We start from the raw sequence: 22,706 nt of genomic DNA on the forward strand, positions 1-22,706 counted from the left end.
AATCTTACAAGAAGGGATGACTATTATGGCACTCGCTCCATAATCACAAACAAATTAAATGTCACATGCATCCCGTGTAACCAAAAACTCTAATCCAAATACCACAAGCTGTTGTACAAAGGAGAATAAGATCAAGAATTTAACAAATTCATAACAAGCAACACATCATGATTCTATCAAATAAATTAAAATTATCTGAAACAGATAGTAGCATATGTAATTTAAATCAAGAATGTGACAAATTAGCTCACCTCGATCAATTTCTTCCAATATTTCAATTGTGCAATGGATATTATTTGAATGAGCAAACAGTTCAAAATAGTTTCATTCATGTTTTAACAAACAAAAACTTGGTTATTGAGTTTGATTTTATCTCTATATGTAAGGAGAAAATTTTACTCACGTTATAGATCTTTGTGGCATGTAAAATAGTGTGGTCATCACACAATATATGCTTGTGGATGGTGGAGTGATAAATGAATGAAAATTACATAAAGTGAGAAACGCATGAAAAAAATTCTTTCACGCAGACTTTTGCATGCTGTGACATTTTAAGTTTAAAGATGATCAACAAAATTTATTTAAAATCATATATCATTATTTCTTTATAGATATCAACTCACAACACACAAATCGTCTCACCCTAATATCAACTAGTCAAATCTTCAATGTAATAGCCTAATCGACTTTGTAATGTCGATAATGTACATCTAATGTTAAATATCATCATATTAAGCTTAGTTTTTTTTTTTTTTTTGATAGGTTAGTTGGACTTCAATTCATGACCATATCAAGCCTAGCTATAATGTCACAAATCACCATCCTCTACAACTTGATTATTGAAATGGGTGCTCAAGTTCCATAAACGTACATATATCAAAGAATTTATGTAGAACAAAAACCTTTCTTACATTGAGAAAAGAAAAAAAACAATTACTCCTCTTGTAACTCCCAACAAAAACCCATTCAAAACATCTGCAGACCAAATCAGGAATATGTAAGGAAGAGATCATCATTTCCACAACTCCCTTTGATCTACAAGTCAAAGTACCATGCCTTGAGTTCTGCAACCATCAGTTTGAAATCCGACTCATATCTATATTTCACAATAGAACACAATACATAGCACTAATTACACATTATAATTTGATAACTGGTTAAAGACTCGCATTTAAAATGTGTTCCTAAAAATGAACCCAGCAGAGAACTTGGTGTAATTAAAAATGGATTTTGTTAACATGAGCCCTTAAAGTGCAATAAATACACTTTGGAAATTGGAATCTGAGGATATTTCGGTAAAAAGGTAATTTTCTTTAGGACATTTTCGGTACAAAATTTGATTTCGAAAGTGTATTTATTGCCCTTGAACATGTGCCCTTAGGGCACACCCTAACAAGACCCATTAAAATTGAAATGCCGGCAATAAATCAATCATGTCAATATCGAAAACTTGAAAACAGAATTCCAATACTAACAGGTGACCCTGTACAAGGGATTGAAGGCAAGGGCATTTAGACAATTTTCTGATAGTTTCTCAGAGTTGACCCTGGTCACGAGGGGTCGTACCAAGGAGGGTATATGCCTCAATATTTTTTTTTGATAAAATAAATAGATTGTAAATTCACTTACCATTTGCACAACTTGGAAGAAATGGTTTTGTAAGCAAGATCTATTTCTTCTTCTGTCATTTCTATAGTTTCATCACTATCATATGCGACATCAACAGACTTGATTTTGGTTTTCTTGATGTCCCGATCACCTTCCTCAGTCTTCGGCATTTTCTTCCTTGCATTAGAATCATCATCTAAACTTCCAAATTCCACCTCGTAAATGTGTTTACATGTCATAGCCTGTTGATAAAGATCTTCCTTTGAGAGTGATTTCGTGCTACTACCACTTAAATCCTCAAGCTTGGCCAATTCTTCAACCACACGAGGGATGAATTTCCACTGTTCAGTCACTTGTCGGATATCCTAAAGACATGTTTCATTAGACATAATGAGAGTGAATACATGGAAAAGACAATATTAAAAAAAAAGTATATATTTTAGTAATATCCAATATTTCTTCATCAGAGAAAGAGGTTTCAAGATGCTACAATTATTAATTCACTTAAATCAAGTTATTCCAAAGTTGCTTGTCCATCACAGAAAATGATTATTTTATAAAATAGAAATACATTAGGAAATATAGCCAAAGTCGGTCTAGTTACAATATTATATGATTGTGATCATCCTTTCGTTTGACATTTTGGAACTCTCAACATTTTCTTTTTCCGAGTATCCAAACGAAGGTGAAAGATCAAATGTCTTTTAGTATGCACGATACACTATCAGGAAAAAAAAATGCAGACCTGATTTTGTTCGAGAGACTCTATGGCATCGTTTAAACAAGTAAGGATCCCTTCTGCTGCAATTTTCTTTATTTCGCTTGCGTCTGGCTGTCAATACACAAAGGATTGAGAAAACATCCATGGGAAGGTATCGTAAACATCTACCACGATTATTACGGAAGGAGAGTACTTAAAATAAAGGGTGGCTTACCAAAACATGCGCTAAAAAATTGTGAAATTCCCATTAAAGCCGACTATTCATTTAATTCTGAAAATGGTAAATTACCATTTCTGGAATTAAAATATTTCACTTAAAGCAAGGAAAAAATTTACTGTTTTATTAAATGGAATTTTTTTAAACGTTCACTAAAACTAAAGCGGGGAAAATATTTACTGTTTAATAAAACAGGAAAATTTTACCCTGCTTTAAGAAAGTGAAATATTTTAATTCTGAAAAATGGAAATTTAGGAATTAAAATGGACCGTGCACTGAAATGGGAATTTCACAATTTTTTCAATCTTTTTGGGAATTTCCCCTAAAATAAATAGAAGGTGTCCAATAATCAACCAAGCCAGGAAGATGCTTCGATATTGAACCATGCAACTTACTATCTCTTCTTGACTCTCCAGCCATGAGATTGTTTTATTCAAATCATTGATGGCCCACTTCTTCACTTGAGAAGGAGAAGGATGTTCTTTACCAGGAATAGGAGCATCCCCACCCTGCTTGATATGAAGCATAAAAAGCAAATCAACATGAACAAAGATACAAAATAACTATTGAAACACAAATAACTATGTTTTCCCAAGGTAGCCCCTTGAAAGTTCTAAACCAAGAGAAGTTGTAATTTCTACAAAGAACCCATTGGCTGCAGGGAATTATGATGGTACAAATCCAAAGATTCATTCCATATTGATGAAAAGCAAGTCTGGTATTAATACATTGATGTAAGGAGTAATAGGTTTCAAGAATAACCTCAGAAGAGACGGAGACACTTGGCTTTCGATGTGGACTACTTTCAATTTTCTTGGGAGGCTTACTAGGTGGGGTAGTCTCCTGATCTGCAAGAACTTGTGATGTTCAGAACACAGGAGTGGCAGAATAAATGGTTCAAACAAACAAATACATATACTAGCCACAAGCAATGCAAGTAAATCAAATCAAATAAACCACAATAATTTTAAAAACATTTCCGTGATTACACAAAATGTAAGAGTGCTAAATGTTCAAGAAGGGATAGTTATCTTCATAGATTTGAACCGATCTATCTCCTCATTTGGGTTTTGTAGCCATAGCAATCATATTTGAAGCCTTAGTTTTTCAATTTTTGGATTTTTAGGATGACTATCTGTGGATTATTGAAACAACATCATTCTTTGTGTTTGTGTGTGTGGGCGAGGTGTGATCAACAAATAGCTCATGAACAATAAACACTATTTTCTAATTTTAGGGTTGGAGCTATGTCTGTAAAACAAAGAATCAGTTACTTTCTTTTTTCTTAGCTTTGCTTTTCCTTCTCTATTGTTATGATCTAATGTAATTAAATAATAAACAAAATTTTCCTTGCTCCATTGCCTAACAGTTGCCCAGCACTTTTGAATACATTAAACTTAACTGAAGATATAGCTTGAGATGTTGAGAGGTCAAACCAATATTCAAGATAAGGCATAGATGAACAATGATGATTTCATTTTTCATATTCTTTTATATATTGTTCATATGACTTCAATGTCTATCAACTTATACAGCTAATTTCTCAAGCGGTTGAGTAATGATCTCACCACTATTGCTCAACCACTCAAGGCTTGTTGATACACTATCAATCGTATTCCTTCAGATCTGGATATTTCCCTTATCTTTCTTTTCCTTTTGTTCCCTGTATTTGCATGTGGTGCATTGGGGGGTGGGTGCACCGATATGTTTGTCAATTGAAAGATATTTCCATTACCTCAGTGGTTTCGTTGTCCTCTTAGGCAAGGTGCACACTAAAATTATTTCCTTACAACTCCATTGTAATCTTGGGGATCTGAATTTGAAGCTTCAGCTTACTATTGCAAGATTTCAACTAACTTCAAGCTTTTTTCCATACTATCACAGATGCAACTGAGATCAAGCTTCAAAATCTCCAATATGTCATTGTTATTAATGTATCCATGAAAGCACAATGGTTATAAGTTCTATGATTTCTAGGATGACTAATCACGCAGGGCAAAAAGGCAGAAAACATGCATGAGATGCATACATTATGTAGAAGAACAATGCCCATAAAACAATAGTCATATGAACCACCACAGAAAAGTAAATCACATTACCTTCGCCAGCCCCATGGGAAAGGCTGTTTCTTCGCCATGGTTTTCCAGCATGCATAAGGTAAGTTTCAATAGGAACAAGCTTTTTCTGATTGTAACACTCTGAGATCCATTCCTTCAAAACAGAAAATGAAATCATAGATCATTATCAAACAGGGTAACATTCCTCACAAAAAGTCACTAAACTCAAGTGAGGAACAGTTTTTGCTCCACTATGTTCATTTGTTTTCAACATAGTCAATAATCCTTCGAAACTACTGCCCATCCAGTCCAAGTGGAATCCAAGGTTAATCAGTCCAACGTTATTGCGCTCCTAGGACCATCAATCTAGTCTGAAAGATGCAAACGATTGTAACTAAAAACTCTATTACTTATCAGGAAAAAAGTCTCTTTTTTCCCCTTTTCTTTCTTTCAATTTTTTCCTGAGGTTGTGGCTATATGTCTGCCTCAAACCCGAGTTTGCAAATAAAGTCCCAGATTTTTTTTATACATGTAATTTTATTTAAAAAAAGAAGAATACAAAAGGCGGTCGAGATGACCACAGCCAAGAACAAAGCAACACACAACCTAATCACGAAGCGAGTCCCATCTAAAAACAAAGTCTTCAAAGAAGAAACCCTTAAAATGAGGGTAAAGCTTGCACCAAAAAAACAACCCAAGAATAAAAAGCATTAGTTCCTGAATAGAGAGATCGACGCCTTTGAAGACTCTCCAATTCCTTTCCAGCCAAAGCCCCCAAGTAATAAAGAAGGGAATAAACCTCCACAAGTTTTTTTTCTCCCCAAGAACAAGGAAGAACCCCAAATTTGGAAAAGGTACAACAACAATCTAGGGACTACTCAGAATATCTTAAAGAGGCCAGATAAAGTCCCAGATTACCTATCCAAAACAAGTTATATTAAACAACAAAAAGTGGCAAAAAAAGGGGAAAATATGCATACACTATTAAACTCTAAAGGATGGAACATGGAAACACAATTTCATCTCATACTCTAAAAGAGTCTAACTATATAAATTATATAAGTAGAAATTAGTTGCATTACGATCGTTACAAAATAAGTAAAAACACCATTCTTTGTAGAAATTTATTCATGAAAAAATCCAACTGGACCAAATAGAATTAATTGGGCTTAACCATTCCTATACAAGTGCTAACAATCGACAAGGGGGGCAAAGTAGACAATCCGTTAAGACTCCCGGTGAACATGGGTTTGTCTTCACTTCATTCAATTATACAGGTAACATGAAAAAAATGGTCTTTCCACATACTAGAGTCTTCAAAACTATTAAAATATTTAAATTTTGAATTTTTTTTTTTAATAATAGAAAGTAAGCAACCTTTGAAACAATAGTTCCGCAATCTGCCTCCACTTGTCTAAACTTTGGAGTGTTTGGAAATGCACAAATAAGGAGAGTACAACTTGAGTTCCAGTCAGGTTGATATTCCCCTCCCATCTCTAGTGCTTGTGACCTCAATATGCTGCGTTCTGGATTAACGAACCCCGATAACACAAAGATCACCCCTTCCTGCCCAATTCAAGATTGTAATCTAAGCTCTAACAACAAAAAGAACTTCAACGATATGAAATCATCACAAACAAGAATGAAAGATTGCTAATCCAAGTATCAATATTATTACCATAAGTTTTGAGAAGCTCAATGTACCCAAGCCAGACGAAGCTTCGCCCTTGTTTGGGGACTTTTCACTGCATTTGGTTCCCTTAGAATGGGTACTGCCCCTATGGGCTTTAACATGACCCGTAACTTTCTCAGGATTCTCATCTTCCTCATTCAGCTGTTGACGACGAGATTTATCACCATTATTCCTAGAACTCATCCACGACGGAAGATTTCTCCTTACAGCTTTATCGCCACCATCATGAGGACTTGATTTTGTATCAGACATTATATAAAATCCTCGTTGCAAGCGTGATTTTACAAGTTACAGGTGTAGCTGAAGATGAACCAATTCAATATCTGAGGAAAACTTAATTCCAATTTTACTTAGAAATTGAAATCCACGAATTTGAAGATATTGTCTTAATCGTTTTCACAACCAAACATACCTCAAAGAAGAGTCTTTCTTGTTTAATAATTTGGGTCTGATCGGATGCCACATTTGCCACTGAAGCCAAATTTTTTTTTTTGATATTTTTGTTTATTTTTTGCACATGAGTCTCTAAAATATATATGTATATATACTGGTTTATAACAGCAATCCAAACAGGCCCTTATCGTTATAAGCGTGAAGTGTGATTCTTCAAAATTACGAACTTAAGTTCAAGAATTAGGGTTTGTTTGGATCCCCCTTTCTGTCTCTGAAAAGAATTTGTGTGTATGTGTGTGAAGTGGAAAATGGAAATCCAAACAAGCACTTAGGGTTTGTTTGACGAAAAAATTGGTGACATATTTATAAGAAAAAAAAAATAAAGAATTAAAAAAAAAAATTCTGTTTGATTTGATTCTGCAGTAAGAATTTCTTAGAAACTTGGGAGCGTAGGTTAAAAAGCGGCGCAACCATGGCTCAAGTTAGCAAAATGTAACAATCAGAATCGAAGAGACAATGTTCAATAAAAAGTGGTGGGCGAGGTTAAGCGTAGAAGAAGAAGCGTACCTTCTCTTCGCATCTCCCACCATTGCCCGCTTGTTCAAAAGCCTCTGAGAAATGGTGCTTTAATTTTCATTCTTCCAAAGATCCGAGATGACTCGTTTGTTTCAAATTGGCTGAGTCAACTGAGTTTTGTAATTTTTTAAAAAAATGTGTACTTAATTAATTTCCTACTGATTTTCATATTTATAATTAAGATTTAAAAATTCTGCTTTTTTAATAGAAACCAAAATTAAAGTGCGATAAAAAATCGTTACAAGATAATTTGATCATGTATTGTATCCCCAATTTCTAACATGAATCCCCAGGATTTTATTAAAATTTAAAACAACATTTTGGCATTGGGGTCGATGAAGGCCCGAGTCAGGACAAGGAAGAAGGAATTAATGATAGTGGTTCTATTATACACATTCTTCTAAGAACTACTCATAAAGCACAAAAATTTATGAGTCCCGATCATACATTTAATTCTGTTTATTGAAGAGTATTTTCTGTTTCTAAAGAGATTTAAAGGACTAAAAGTTTTTGGGATAAAACTTTGACGAAGATGGTGATAACAATGTTTTACAATCTTATTTGTTTTGAATTTATCTGAAAACTTTTCATGTCCTTGGGGGGCAAAATGGTGGGTGTTCCATTGTACATCCTCTTAGAAGTAAAAAAGGAGTTGAGAGTATAATTTCCTGAAAAAAGGGTCTTTAGAAAATAGATTTTCCTAAAACAAAAGGTAGAGTTTCTTCTAACCTTCATTTCTATGAAGATACTCTAAACTCAAGTTAAGGTTTCATGTGCTTCTTGATCTTGTAATAGGCAGTTACCCACATAAAAAGGTTGTCAAGCAGAGTAATCACTTCATCTATCAATCCAGAATGAATAAATAAAACTAATGTCCTTCAATCATAACTGTCCAAACATGGACCACATATGAATTGATCTGGGCCATCAAGTAGCATTTGATCTTAGATGCCACTAAGCTCTCTCATTAGTCAAAAGATCGATTGAATCAATCGTGCAAAGATTCATATCTCAAGGTGTCAAACATATTAGGAAGGGGTTAAATCATCTGTAAACTATCAATAACAGCAAATAGATCAAAAAGAACATTAAAACAAAAAATATAAGGGGAGGGAAAAGATGGTTTTCATTCATGAAAGTAGGTGAACTGCAGAAGAAATGTACAAGGAAACATGACCCATGAAGCAGAATCATGAAAAGAAGAATGAACACAAGCAGCTAAACATTACATCATAACCCAGACATGAAGCTCCCATCACAGACACAGTGCTGTCAAGGAAAGGAAGCCATGACTTACTTCTAATCCAAATACAATCAAAGAAACTCGAATTGTGTATCCAACTACCATTTAATTTCCTCTTACTACTTGTCTTATTCACTGAGAAGATTCCAAAGCACTAGATGAAGACCCACTCGTTTCTCCAACGATTTGCTTATTTAGTCTCACAGTTGTGCCCTCAGCTGGAGATTTGGATTCCACCATGCCGCCAATATCCAAGGTGTCTGGAAGATGTTGAGAAACTTCAACAGGGAACTGTATACATGGGTTAAATTATGAGTAAACTGATATATGATGATAGAGACAATACACAAACAAGAAAAATATGGCGACTACCTCATGAGTTAAGATGTGTCAAGGGGAGGGTGTGTTCATGTGTCAATACATATCTGATGCGGCCAAAATATTAACAAGTGTCGTTCCTATTAAGAAATGGAAACTAACCCAATTGGTTTGGGGCAATGTATTCATTGATTTAAAAGGGAAATTTTAAATGGCTAGTGTCCAAAGGTATAGTTGAATTCAAATGAAAGCAGGATAAGTTATGCCCCCCCTTACAAAAATAAATACATGATGAGAGGGGAGGACAATCAATTCTAGCATTAAAAAAATAGATAACATAATTATAAATTAACAGATTGAAAATTAAAATGTAAGGAAACAGTGAAACTTTCAATTATGAATGAATCACGTATGACTTCCGGGCTGTAATGGCTCTACCTAGAGTGGAATAACAAAATAGGTAATCAATTGATGATGACCAACATCATTATCATATCACCATCTTCTAAACCTTATCTCGATTATTGGTGTCCGCAGCATGAAATCCTCTATCTGTATTTAACTGTATAGTGAACAATGCCTTCAGTCAAGCGTTTTCCTTCATATCTGTACTTACTAACTCCATTTAAGTCATTTTTGGCCATCCACTTGCCCTTTTAGAGCCCCAACTTGCACCAAAACACTCCTCATTTGGTCTTCTTTAAGCATGCCCAAAACCATCTCAATGACTTTACCTTAGTTCCCAATTGGAGCTATTTCTAAATTTCCTTGAATATAATAAATCAGTAACTTTACCTTAAAGGATTGTTATTACCCATAAATGACGGTCCTTGCATCTTATTTAAATCCATGAAGCAAACACAGGAAGAGAGGCATTACTGGTATCATACCAAATCACAGTTTTGATCCTATCATGGTCTACTGGTTAAGCCATACCATTTCAGGGTCTATGGGAGAGAGAGAGAGAAACAAAGGGAAAAAAGTTTAGAGCTTGAACGGGACAAAAATTTTGTGCCAAAATAGTTGCCATTTGCCAAAACGAAGGAAAAACTATTAAGAATACCTTTCTCTTTCTTTTTTCCTTTTTTTTTCTTTGGGGTAGGGAGATGGGGATTTTAAATTAATCTTTCTCATTCAGAAAACCCAACAGAATGGCTACTTGTGCATAAAAAATTGTACCTCGAGTAGGTGCAGCATGTCAGTAGTGGCTTCCAAGTCACCCCCATTTGCAGCATAAACGTCAGCAAGGGACTGCTCTGATAGACCAGTAAACACGGCCGCGAGATATGCCAGATCTACTTCAGATTCTTCATCCAAGTTTAGCTTTTCTGTTATGTCAACTGAAGAAAGTGACTTTGAATCATGCGAACTAGGAATTGCCTGGCCCTTCACTGTCCAATCCTTAGAAATGAGTCCTCCTTCAGTGTGATGGATGCTAAAACTGCGAGCAGCTTCACCTGCCTCTGGGAACTGGTTTTGTGTAGCTTTCCTATGGTTCTCGAATGAAGGTCTGGTCAAGGCAGTCTTGTCTTCAGTTTTAGAATCTCCACAAGTTATCTTGGAAGCTTCGATTTTATTCTCTATTCCTTGTTTGAAGAGCGGTACGTATGATGCTGCATTTGGATTCAAAGATGACTTTCCTCTCTCCATTGTCTCAGTTTATGCAAGAAATCTGTCTGTCTAAACACAACCAAAAAGCCCATGAACAGTTAAATCAGAATAATGTATGGAAGATACAAAGACAAATCACATTAAATATATATATAACAGAAAAAAGAAGAACAAATAAAACTGGAGCCTGCACAATAAAACAGAACAAGTGATCATTCTTATTGGGTTTGATTCAAAAGATCGATAGGTTTCAACTAAATCTTCCAAATCCCCAGGGGGATAAAAGAAAATCAGCCATTTTAGAATCATTCACCATCCAGGGGTGTCATAAAATGATACTGAACAATGTTTTGATTACTGTTTTTTCCTTGAGCATCCACGTGTTAAGGCTGGAATAAGTACTAACTCTAGTGAAAATCCTCCAATTATAGTCCTTGTAAATCTGAATATGGGTGTATGTATAATATCAGAAATAATTGTACAAATGGATTATAATTATCATCATCGTCATCATTGAAGCCTTATCCCAAAAAATGATGTTAAAATGCTGCTACATTATTGACTGTATTACATGGATATGAAATGGACAGATGAGAGTCTGACACAGGTATGGAGGTCGAATTTGACAAACCACAAAAATTTGCATACATGACACGGCATTGTATTTTAAATAATTTAAAAAAGTTATCATTTTTATATAAAAATAGAAAATAATATTGAAATAAGTAACACAATATACTATGATAACTAACATATACCCATAAAAGATAAAATAAATATATATACTGTCATAGTTGTAAAACAAAACAGTTGAAAAGGGTAGAACACATAATATAAGATAAATACTAATCAAAATCTTGCAACAATGAAAGAGAAACAAAAAAGGAAAAAAAAAAAAGGAAGAAGAAGTGTAGTACTAGAATCTATAGAGTCAGAATCCATCATGTGTCTTGGGGCGCTTCATCCTTTTCAGAGTCCAAGCAACATAAGGTAGCAAGGTGGCACCTCGGTTCTTGTAAAGAAACAACAGAATAACACATTTCAACTATAAGACCAAGCATACTTTTACAGCTGAATGTTCAGCTGTCAACAGTTGCTTCACTTGTACACGAAATGCTGAAGATGTAAATCATTTACTTTTTCATTGCTCAGTCAGGAATGAAATCTAGTCCTGCTTCTTATCTCTTCAAAATTTATTGGGTCATGCTAGTTTCTATGATCGATACTAGAGCTGGGATCCTATGGATTCTCATGCCCTTGGCAATTTTCTGTGGTACTTGGAAAGAGTACCACAGAGTAAGAAAAGATATGAATGAACATGCACTACTTGAGATATGATTCAGGATAGAGTTAAATGGAAAAGAAAGGATGCACGTTTCCATTATTGGAACTCTTGACTATAAGGAAATTCACACTTTGAGAAGAGCTCCAACTATTGAAACTCTTCCTCAGAAACTATAGAGTAAGACAATAAACTAAATGTCATGTTAAATATAAAACGAATTGGAGTATTCGATGTGCTTATCCATATCTACCAAGTAAGTTTGGATGAAACAAAACAACAATCATTCTTCTTGGGTTCTAGAAAGGGAAAGGGACTTCTATTTGATGTTCCACATCCTTACGAAAATAACTTATCGACTAATCCCAGATAACTTCACTATCTAGGGGAATTATGCACAAATGGTTAACAAAACTTAGGTTACTATTTTATAGAACATGAAAGCCTGAAAGTACTAGCTAAAGATAGATTGGATAACTACTGATTAGAAGAAACCGCACTGCCAGTCCTAGCAAATTTGAACATGGGTGCATATTTTATGTATAAATAAAAGAATCAAAGGTATCATATAGTACGCTAACATCCAAAATGGGTACATAATTAAACTGTCACGAGACGATCTTGCATCATCTTCAATAGATAAATCACGAGAATGTAACAATTATCAAAAAGAGAATGACTAGTCTAAACTGAATCAAGATTATCACACACATTCTTGATAAGAGAATTCACAATTCTAAATAAAGCTTCCACCACCCAGTAGTAAACAAGATTAAAAAATACCCGCATTGAATTGAAACTCTTCTCCAATATATATGAAACAGTCGTGTAATCGCTATGTTTGTTCTATGAAAATCCAAAGTTAATGCCAGAAAAGAAAAAAAAAAAAAAGGATCAAAACATATTGGAAATCTTGTTGCATGTATTGACTCCAATAATAAGAAAGAATTCAACGAAGGTCTTAAAATTCACAAGAACCAATAACAATAATGAGAGCAGATTAGAATCTTTACCTTGAGAAATGAATTTTACAATCTTGCTCTAGCTAAACATTGAAAATTTTCACTATTTGATTGGATAAAATGTCATTAAATTCGGATTCAAAACAAGATCATTTCCGCAGGCACTTTTTTTCTAATTTAACTCATAGAATTGGGAAAATTTTTATTAAATTTGGGGAAAAAACCCAAAATCAATGATTCAACATGTAAATGCGAGATCGCGCCTATATCCAACCGATCAAAAAATCAAACAGAAAAAAGATAGAAATGTAAACATAATTAGACAAAACCCTAGAAATTCAAGAACAATCACTCTCTTAGTAGAGAACTGAAAAAGGAACTAAGAACTAGAAACCCCGTAACATAGAAAACGAATCCCAGAAAAAGAAACAGAAACAAAACGTGGATTCCATCGAAAACCTACCTGTAAGAATCAAAGAACCGCGTCGTTGAAGGACGTCGGGAGATCGAAAGAGAAATCAAACCAAAAGTTCGAAAAGGTCTTCTCGAGAGATTGTGAAAGTGAGAAGGAAGAGAGAGAGAGAGAGAGAGAGAGAGAGAGAGAGGAAAGGAAGTTGAAAAACTAGAGAGAACATCTAAAATTGATGCCGATGCTGATGCGTGACGTGGCAGTTGCAGCCAATGTGATATAGTATTATCTAGTGTTTATGCGTTGGACACAGAAATGTTTAACTACCAATAGAATTGTACCACGTAATACTAAGAGATAAACCGCCTTCCAGACCTATATCAATTTCTCATTCGTTATTGAAACGCATCCAACAATATTCTTACATCTCACGGGCATTGGGGCCTATATCCATACCTAAGAGATCATCCCACAAAAATGCAATCTATTCTACATTACATTACATGCGCATATGCTTGGCAATCTCGTAAAAATCTTATCCAAAATTTTAAAAAAGAGATTCTATTGCCACACCAAATTTGCTAATGCCACTCTGATTCAATGTAAATGAATTAGCACACGTCTTGGGGTGGCATTAGTAAAAGTTGGTGTAACAATAGAAACTCACTTTAAGCATATTGGGATTGATCATCTTAGGATATTTTGATAATAAAAGATTTTTTTTATAGGAGTTACTAATTTTGTAACCATTGACGGTGTGGGTGACGTCATCTTCCTTTTACGTGGGTTAATTTTCGTCTTGGGAGAGTGAGTTCTGCCTCATTAGTTGAGCCATTCAAAGGATGAATATAAATGGCATGCCAGGTATATTCTTAGAATTTTATTCTAATCCCATGATCATAGTGACATGGTAAACCCCACAAAATTACACAAATTGAACAAATTAAAGTCCCAACAAGTTGAAAAATGAATCTAATTAAATAGATTTCTTTATAATCTAGAATTGAACACTTAAAACATTTGCATCCTAATTAATTCATTATAAGCTTGATCACATCCTCAATACTTCAAAACATTTCTAACAAACACTCTCTAAATCTAGAAGCAGAAGATTCAGACAAGCAAATGCACACCACAACTGATCTACTGGGACCTGCCCCAACCCCATCAGGCAAGATCACACAAACCTGTGGTGTCGGTGCTAGATCAATGGGGCCAGCATAAATGGGCAAGCCCCACCCAAAATCAGCAGATTCATACATAGAGAATCTAGTCCATTGTGTGATTGTTAGCTTTCCTCCGAATTCAAGTCTCATTGGTCTATCTACTTCAATATAATCAATTGTGGATCTTACATATTCCTCCGATACACTTGATCGTGCCTCTCGAACCAATCGAGATATGGTTGACAGCTTCCCATTGATTAGTTGTGAGACTCTGCTTGTCGCACATGCCAAACACACAACGTTGCCATAAAACCCGTCCTTCAACGACGGGCTCTTGAGCTTTGGGCGAGCATTGACAGAAAATGTAAGCCGGAGTTCGCACTCTAAAGGTCTTACATCAAGTGCCTTCACCCAAGACCTCCAAACATGTGCAGCCATAGCGTCGAAGCTAGTACAAGCTTGACCATCATCGGGCTGTGCTAGCTCTTTGAGATGGTTTTGAAACTCCGGGCTAATTCGATAACACTTTTGGATTGGTTTGGCTGTCCACAAAGATGCTATTAGGGTTGAGCAATCATCAATTCTCTTGAATTCAGCATGCGGGAATTTAACAATAGGAGGGTCCCTAGGCTTGAAAAATTCACGGTCCCAACAAGGAATTGGGCTAGTTACTAAGGTACCTGCCCGTGCTGTAGCTGCCCATGCACCAACAAATTGCATGGCTCCGAGCCCATCACAGAGGCAATGACAGAGTCGTAAGCCAAGGCTGAATCCACCACAGCTAAAACGTGTCACTTGAGCAATCACTAGTGGCATATCAACAACCTTGTAGGCCTCCTCATTAGGAAATTGATAAATCAATGGAGTCCACGCAGGGTTCGGGACCTCTAGGCTTCCAAGATCACTAATGGCAATTTCGGAGCGTGCTTCAACCATGAGGGCACCTTGATTTGGCCCGAAAAACACGTCTAATTTCCCATTTTTAGCCTCCCTAACCCTACCCGAAAAAGGGTAATAAGGCACCAAAACATCGGAAAGAGCGTCACGAAGTATTGTCCCTACTGAATTCCCTTTAGATTTCAAATTATTTGATTGGAAGAAATATACTGAAGGGGTGAAGACACGGGCTCCAATCATGTCATCAAGGTTCGAGAGGTAGAGATAGTCACCGGCGGTGGCTGGAATTGGCCCGGATGGCATGACTGGTGTGACACAGTCAATTGTTACAGGGATGTTGATGTCAGGGAATTGGAGTTCTTGGATCCATGAAGCCATGGGGGTGAGTGTTAAGAAATGTGGTGAATTGGTGGGGTTTTGTAACAAATTTAGTGGAATTTATGTTTGACATGCAAAATATGCACGTCTTGTTATTGGGAATTTTGGTAAGGAGTTGGTGGTGAATTTATTCATGATGTTATATTAAGATTTTGATTGAATTACAATCTTCTCACATTTTGATTGAATTACAATCTTCTCACATTGTAATTGTGAGAGTATTTTCTAAGAGTACTGTTTTTCACCAACCACAAAATGTGTTTTTGGAAGCTATATTAAAGTAGTGAAAAAAAAAAAACCCCTTAAAAGCACTTGAAACCTATTTTTTCACATTTTTACAACCAATTTTCACTTGCAAACAGCCATTCTTCCATATGTTTTTCCTTATTATTATTTTTTGACTGGAAAACTATTTTTAATGAGACGATTAGTAACTTGGTGTTGTTGGAAATCGAATCAATGTCATCACCCATGGACTTTACTGTTGGTTTATGGCTCTAAATCTCTTGTGTTCTTTGTTGTTCTCTGTTTTAATCTTCATAATTTATCAGTCTTGATCAATCGAAGGGAATTTTTATGCAACATTTACCAACTAAACGAGCTGACACCTGCGATGAGAGAAGGGCAATGTTTCAAAGCCCGAAATTGACTCGATGCAGATGTCAATAGAGTCAAATCAACTTTGACGAGTCAATAAAAGCATATTAGGGACATTAGTAAGAGTATATGTTCAATTGCTTGTAAATCTGGATGTATTTCACTTACATGATTAGACATGTTGAATTTTTATTAGCTAGAATGACATTTTCTTATAAATGGTTGATTTCAATCTTGCATTCTAATTTATTTAAGGTGATTTAGACACATCCCTCCAAGTTTTGGTGGGATACTCTATGTTTTCAAAGCTGATGACATGCCCCGTTTGATCTTTATTTTATCAGAAAGACTAGCATAAAAGACTTAAATACCCTCATCCTCAACCTTCAATCAATACCTTAATTTCTTTTTCTAGTACTCATATTGGGTTGAATGTACATTTGTCTATCTTTATTGCTTTTTTACCATTCATTAAGAATGTGTAATTGTTTTGCTCAAGTAAGCACATCATTCAATGGTAGAGATTTTATATATATATATATATATATATATTGATGTACATATTCAGTTGATACCTATCTGGCAAAGATAAGTTCCTCAGGAAGGGTAGGTCAAGTGTTCAAAACCTCACGAAGCAATGAATTCCTTGGGGCCACCCTCCAAGATCTGATTGACCTTCAACTCAACCAGTTGCACGTAAGACTTTCCGAAGGGATAGTACGTGTGACCATGGGATTAGTCTCACCTGAAAGATGAGTATACCCATGATGAGCAAAAAAAATTAAAAAATCCCCGACTATTGGATTTTGCACTTACATGATCGGAAGCTTGTATTTTTTTTTTCGAGTCATATTCCATGAGTTAATGGAACACTAAGCGTTTTAAGGAAAAATGTAGATGAATGAGTAAATTTTTTCTTGGTTGTTGTAGATGTGTTTTGCTCATGATTTTATAAACTTGTTTGAAATTGAGGTGAATCGGGCAAGTCTTCCTAATCTCCAAGGCAATTGAATGAGAAGATCAATTTTAATTGTCATCACTTTGACTATTCTAGGATTTGGATTTGATTAACTACATATTTCAAAAATATAGACCAAATTTATAAGATTTGGTTGAATTCAAACCCCCTTGTTGACCACCTATAGAGATTTATACCATCTTACCAACACGTATGTGTGGTTTATGAGGTATTTCATACACCCATGGGATTTGGGTAATATATGGTATTCTAAGAGACTAGTTGCCCCCACCTCTGCCAATCAGGCATACGGGTTGAGACATCCCAACCATTAAGATTAAAAAAAAAAAAAAAAAACATATTTATTTATTTATTTATTTTTTTGATTTAAACGTTTTCTGTGCTTCTACTGATCCACTTCTTATGATGAGAAGTAATTATTGTTATGTAATTATTATTTATTAAATAAAAATATGGTTTGACTCGTCCGTCAATTGGACGATTCAACTCAGCATTGTGGAGAACGAGCGAAACGAGATACTGGGTTTTAAAACCATGGTTCTTCTAATTATTAAATAAATCCAAGTGAGTGGATTGGATGAGCTGAAGAGAGTGCAGAGAGAAACAATGGCAACTGCTCTGCTCTCTCAACCTCCTTCCCTCTCCAAAACCATTCACTCCTTCCCTCCAAATCTTTCTACTTTCAGGTAAAATCTCTAACCAACACTCCTCTCTCTCTCTCGCTAACACTTGTTCTCTCTAACACTTGTTTTTGACTTGAACAGAAAAAATAATAAATGCTCTATGAATCGGAAAATATGCTTATTTCCTGAGAAATTCCTTCTCACATGTTGCAATTCTTTGTCACCCACTTCGGAAAAAGGATCAAGGACTCTAGGATTTATCGAAACTACTCGTTTGAGTAAAAGGGATTTGATGCACTTTGGTCTTTCTTCTTCAGTTTCTATGCTTTTCCCTTCTTCAGGTAAGCTAAACCCATTAACCCAATTCTAAGTAACTATCTCTTATTTTTTTCTAGAATTCAGTTTCAAAATCAGTCCATTTGTTTTGATTGAAAAGGAAACTTTCAAAATAAATAAATGCAAAATAAGATATTTTAATTTTCAAGTGTAGAAAAATGATGAACTAACATTGTGAAAGGAAGAATTGAAATGGGTCCATCTCAATTTTTATAAATAAAAGTTTTTTATTTTTATTTTATAGTTTTTAGTTTTTCCCTCCTTGAATAGGAATGCTTTAATGGGTATCTTTCTTTTCTTTTCGTTTTATTTTTTGAAATATTTCTGTAGTTTTCGCGGTTGAGCCGGATGAAGAGTTGAAAATGGCTTTAGTAGTTGATGATTTAAACGCTTATTCGTTTTTGTATCCACGGCGTTGCCATCGAAGAAGTTCACCTTCAAATGGTAAGTGAATTCTATCATGAAATCCCAATTTAAATTCCGTTGCGTAGCTGGAAATTTTATCCATTTTTGTTTTGTTTTTTTACAGCTTGCTTGATGTGCTTATAATTTCTAAAACATCTCATATATAAGATGTCGAGTAGCAGATATTGCTTCCCTTTGTTTGAGTTTGCAGGGTATCACTATAATGTCGTCAGAGAATAAAGCTTTTTACCCTTATCCACCTCTATCGAATTTTTAGTCGCTAATGCGGTTATTCCCTAGATGTACTCACTGCCTTTCCTAGTCTTTCGACGCATCCTTCTCACATTTCAAATTTTATGTGCTCATGGATTGAATACTTTCTTCCCTAGTTATCCTAAATTTTGTTCCACAGAGTAAAGATTGTATTATTGTTGTCTTGTAAAATATTTCTCTGAATTTAATCTATTTGTGTTGGTCGCATAATAGTCTGGAAGTGCATATCTACTATAGCCTTTTAGCACTGTTTATATGGGAAAAATCCTCTTCGATTCTCTATTTCTTGATAATCCATCCTAAATTATAAACATGATTGGTTTTGGGCATCCCTCATAATTCTTCTTAACTAGCTCCTCAATCCGTTACATGCTCTTGCTTGAGTTGCTCAACAATTACCCTGTAATAGTCACAATTATCATGTATGGTACAATCTTTTTCATTTATCTTGCTTCACTATTCACTATTCTGTGAAAACCAACCTGACTTCATGTATTTATTTGAAGGGTGGAGTCCAGAAAACCTGAGCGTTATTCATCAGCTGCGCCACTATCTCGTAAGTTTAATTTATATCTCAATTTGATACAATCAAATGCTGTTCTCCATTCTCAAATATAAGAAACTTCTCTATTATCAGAAGAAACAAATAAATTAATAATAATGTACTTTCATAATTCTGAATAGATAGGTTGACCAAGAGATCTTCTAGGCCAAGAACTCACCCTATCAGATGTGCCTATCCTTCCAATTAGCAAAACTTTTTCTGGACTACTTGCCAGATTTGTTGAGCTTCTAAAAGAATACAATAGTACCCTGACATGGGTGTAGAAATGTATGTGTGTGAATCTCTCTGAGGAACGATATTCCATGCCCATCTTCTGAATTCCCTGAGCATTGGTTATATGAAGCATCATTAAAAAAAAAAATGAAGATAGAATAATTAACATGAGGTATTGATGTTGCACAGCTGATGCTCGCCAGCGAATTGTATCCGAGCGTGTCGACATAATTGATAACCTTATCATTTCTGTTTCGGTAACTTCGATTTAACCGTAATACTTCCAAGCAAATTAAACTTTTATGTTTCTTTCTTCGAGATTTATCACTATGACCTTCTTTGTCTCAGATAGGTCCTCCCAATAAACAATTCTTAAAATTGAATGACAAGAATGCATGGAATGCAAAAGATGTTGCTGATTCTGTCTTATCTGACAAGTCTGCTTTGGTATTTGGTTTGTTCAGCTCTTTACTTGACACAGCCTTAAGTTTGTAACAATGACCCATGGGCCTTATTAGAACTCAGGGGTCAGAACCACTTTCTTTTGAGTGACCCATGGCTGATTTGGATCTTCCAATGGACTGTGACCTCCATCGATTGGATAGACCAAATCGAAGAGTGTAACCATTGAATAAGTACAGTGGTGAGGTCCAACAGTCCGTGATGGGAGGCTTCTCCAAATTGTATCTAAAAAAAAAAAAAAATCATCTTTTAAACTCAATACTGGCTTGAACTCACATTCTATTTACTGTTCAGCGTGTCACCTCTGCACAACGCTTGGCAGAGAGTTCTGTTCTTGATACACATTCAAGCAAAGTAAGCTCACAAGTCAATTGCATTATCTGGGATTTGTTGTTGTTGTTGGTAATCCAATATGCAAATATAACAAACTCATTTCATTGTTTTGTTGACAGATTGATGGTGAACCTTACTGGTACTATGAGTATCTTGTTCGAAAATCACCGACGAATTCCGTGAGTGTTCTCTCCATGAATCAAAAGTGTCTGCGAGCGTTCTCCCCCTGAATAACTGTTTTCTATCCCTTTTGTGGAACCCTGCAGGCTCAAGAACCAAACCTTTACCGACACTATGTGGCTTCAACCGCCGAGCGAGATGGTACATCCTTATTACTTCATATCTCATAGTTCAGAATATTTTTATTCAGCACTCAAATTTTATCTCTAACATCATCAATCCATTATACTGATGTAAAGCCTTTGTCATACATTCCTCTTAACGAAGATGGATTTCTTTTGATATGTTACAAGTCTTCATGGAGAGCTTGACAGAAAGAACTCATGATTTTCAAGAATGATATGTAGTTTTTGTTTTTAGTTGTGATGATTTGGCTTTCCTTAGATAGCTTTTGAAGTGTACGCTTTCTTGCAGGTTATTTGTACTCTTTGAATGCTTCTACTCTTAGCAAGAAGTGGGAGTTTGTAAGTTTTCTTAATTTTTTTTTTCTTTTCCATAATTTATTTTATAATTTTTTAAGGTGTTCCCTGCAACAATATGGAAGAAGTTGATGTCGCGTGCCATATCCTAAATAAACTTCTCATCTAAAAATTGTAACTGACTAAAAAAAACACTCACCGACATGGCAGTGTGCACGGAACTATTGATTTTTTCCTTGTCAGTGAATGTGTTTTGAGTGTCTTTTCTTTTTAGTCACTTTAGCATGTCTCATAAGTGATAAAATCTTTTTAAACTTATCATTTATTCGTAACCTTCTATAACACAAAAGAATACACTCAACGCCAATCTTTCAGAACTGGACACATTGAAGATTTAACACACTATATGGGGGTCTATACAGTTTTATACATTGACCAAGTAGTTAATGTTTCAAGAGGCGCTTAAAGCTTCTCTAGAACGTCATGCACCTCATAAAAAATGTAAAAGCTCAAGAGGCATTGGGATAAGTTTTAATTAGAAAAATGCAAGCCTCGGAAATTCTGAAAATGTGGATCAAATGCTTTCTCAAGGGAGTCCGCGTTGGAAATTCTGTCTTAGAGTTCTCGCATCAATGCATTTATATCTACTTTTTTATATTTTGATGATAACACCGCTTACCAAAACGTAATATTGTTTCGCTGTTTTTTTTTTTTTGTTTTGGAGAAGGGGGAGGGGGGAGGGGGGGGGGGGGGAGGGTTGATAATTGTGTTCATATTTGTGTGAGTAAAAGAGGTCCCTTTTTATGTGATACAGATGGGACCTTTCTTAGAGAAGACAGTGGCTTCCTTTCGCCTTCTACCTCCTACGGACAACTATGTTCCTCCATTCAAGGATCCTTGGAGATTTTGGTGATTGAATTTTCCATTTTCCAGTCATCCTGTTCTTTTATAGAGCAATTTTGTTATGGCTTTTAATAGTGAATCAGGCGTTTCTGATTTCCTTGACCTTGGATTGGTGTGTTTTTCTTGATTTTTCTAGAGAGCTGCTATTGGTACCCCCAACTTCTACTTGTTACACCCCATTTTCTTAAATTACATAATACATCCTAATTAAAGATTAAAACATATCATTCAAACATTACAAAATTTTGGTTCAATTTATAATGTCGACGTTACAAGGCATGATAACATTCAAACAATTTCAGCAGTGGTTTACACAACTAGGATTAGGCTCATATAAGATCTTAAATCTAACAAATAGAAGAGAGAGAGAGAGAGTTTCTATTGGCACCCCAACTCTTATTCTAAACAACTGATTGATTGATTTTGTTTTTATTTTAATTGGGCTAATAGTGGGAGTGCCAATAATATCAACTCTCATTTTCTATCGAATTCTCCAAAATCCTATCTTGTTCTTAACATTGAAAGTTGGAGAACTCAAAAAAGGCCTACTAAAGAGCTCAAGCTCGATCCTACTCACTAGATCAACCCTGAAATAGGTCTTCCCAAAAATGGAACTCATCTTGAACCCCGTCTCGAGAGCCTTCCCCCTATGGATATGATATGAGTCTTGTTTTGTAGGGCCCCTTCCCAAGCACTTGATATAGAGCGAAGGATAGCCCCAATAGACCAGAAAGAACCTTGCTTCACCATGGATTATAACTTACCTTCATCCACTAATAGAAGGACGTACTCTTACTTATGATTGAAATTGAGAGGAAAAATGAAGATTTTTCGGTTAGGAATCAAAGTTGAGAGCAATGTTTTCAAAGTAGAACTGTGGGTCAAGG

At 35.3% G+C, this 22,706-nt stretch overlaps 4 protein-coding genes across 11 annotated transcripts; 1 reads left to right on the forward strand and 3 right to left on the reverse strand.

Annotated features, from left to right (window-relative positions):
* Positions 1–806: 806 nt before the first annotated feature.
* ATXRCC1 (BRCT domain-containing DNA repair protein) lies at positions 807–7,399 on the reverse strand. Of its 7 annotated transcripts, none has more exons than XM_086454839.1 (10): positions 7,257–7,340; positions 6,709–6,767; positions 6,282–6,619; positions 5,981–6,169; positions 4,646–4,757; positions 3,309–3,394; positions 2,942–3,055; positions 2,354–2,440; positions 1,630–1,973; positions 807–1,096 (listed from the first exon to the last, which is right to left on the reverse strand). In XM_086454839.1, coding segments are annotated over exons 3-10 (1,200 nt in total). In that variant the 5' UTR covers positions 6,549–6,619; positions 6,709–6,767; positions 7,257–7,340; the 3' UTR covers positions 807–1,095. The 7 variants fall into 7 exon arrangements, with proteins under 7 accessions (XP_086310965.1, XP_086310999.1, XP_086310993.1 ...); XM_086454873.1 differs by having other exon boundaries at positions 807–1,035; positions 6,282–6,596; positions 7,257–7,339; XM_086454867.1 differs by having other exon boundaries at positions 807–1,064; positions 6,282–6,596; positions 7,257–7,339.
* A 969-nt stretch (positions 7,400–8,368) lies between these two features.
* Positions 8,369–13,301, reverse strand: CID5 (CTC-interacting domain 5). Of its 2 annotated transcripts, none has more exons than XM_086454882.1 (3): positions 13,145–13,301; positions 10,006–10,506; positions 8,369–8,799 (listed from the first exon to the last, which is right to left on the reverse strand). In XM_086454882.1, exons 2-3 carry the CDS (start codon positions 10,474–10,476, stop codon positions 8,641–8,643), a joined length of 630 nt encoding a protein of 209 aa, XP_086311008.1. In that variant the 5' UTR covers positions 10,477–10,506; positions 13,145–13,301; the 3' UTR covers positions 8,369–8,640. The 2 variants fall into 2 exon arrangements, with proteins under 2 accessions (XP_086311008.1, XP_086311016.1); XM_086454890.1 differs by having other exon boundaries at positions 10,006–10,502; positions 13,145–13,298.
* An 853-nt stretch (positions 13,302–14,154) lies between these two features.
* Positions 14,155–15,537, reverse strand: LOC147411991 (HXXXD-type acyl-transferase family protein). The gene has a single exon (XM_086458206.1). The coding sequence runs from the start codon at positions 15,529–15,531 to the stop codon at positions 14,158–14,160; it is 1,374 nt and encodes a 457-aa protein (XP_086314332.1). The 5' UTR covers positions 15,532–15,537; the 3' UTR covers positions 14,155–14,157.
* Positions 15,538–17,669: 2,132 nt separating this feature from the next.
* Positions 17,670–21,978, forward strand: PPD5 (PsbP domain protein (Mog1/PsbP/DUF1795-like photosystem II reaction center PsbP family protein)). Its single transcript, XM_086454902.1, is given in 12 exon segments — positions 17,670–17,793; positions 17,872–18,071; positions 18,397–18,474; positions 18,477–18,510; positions 19,251–19,300; positions 19,712–19,779; positions 19,871–19,969; positions 20,279–20,338; positions 20,437–20,496; positions 20,584–20,638; positions 20,912–20,961; positions 21,731–21,978. Coding segments are annotated over 12 exon segments (933 nt in total). The 5' UTR covers positions 17,670–17,713; the 3' UTR covers positions 21,830–21,978.
* The last annotated feature ends 728 nt before the right edge of the window (positions 21,979–22,706 follow it).

The sequence above is a fragment of the Akebia trifoliata genome, chromosome 1 (assembly GCF_017979445.1).
Source record: "Akebia trifoliata isolate Shusen 1 chromosome 1, ASM1797944v1, whole genome shotgun sequence".
Lineage (NCBI taxonomy): Eukaryota > Viridiplantae > Streptophyta > Magnoliopsida > Ranunculales > Lardizabalaceae > Akebia > Akebia trifoliata.

Coding starts and splice junctions, on each gene's coding strand:
- ATXRCC1 (XM_086454854.1), bottom strand. CDS start 6,548: ATGTCTGATACAAAATCAAGTCCTCATGATGGTGGCGATAAAGCTGTA. Junction 6,170..6,281: donor TGAGCTTCTCAAAACTTATG/GTAATAATATTG, acceptor TGAATTGGGCAG/GAAGGGGTGATCTTTGTGTT. Junction 4,758..5,980: donor GCGGAACTATTGTTTCAAAG/GTTGCTTACTTT, acceptor TCTGTTTTGAAG/GAATGGATCTCAGAGTGTTA.
- CID5 (XM_086454882.1), bottom strand. CDS start 10,476: ATGGAGAGAGGAAAGTCATCTTTGAATCCAAATGCAGCATCATACGTA. Junction 8,800..10,005: donor ACATGCTGCACCTACTCGAG/GTACAATTTTTT, acceptor CCATGTATACAG/TTCCCTGTTGAAGTTTCTCA.
- LOC147411991 (XM_086458206.1), bottom strand. CDS start 15,531: ATGGCTTCATGGATCCAAGAACTCCAATTCCCTGACATCAACATCCCT.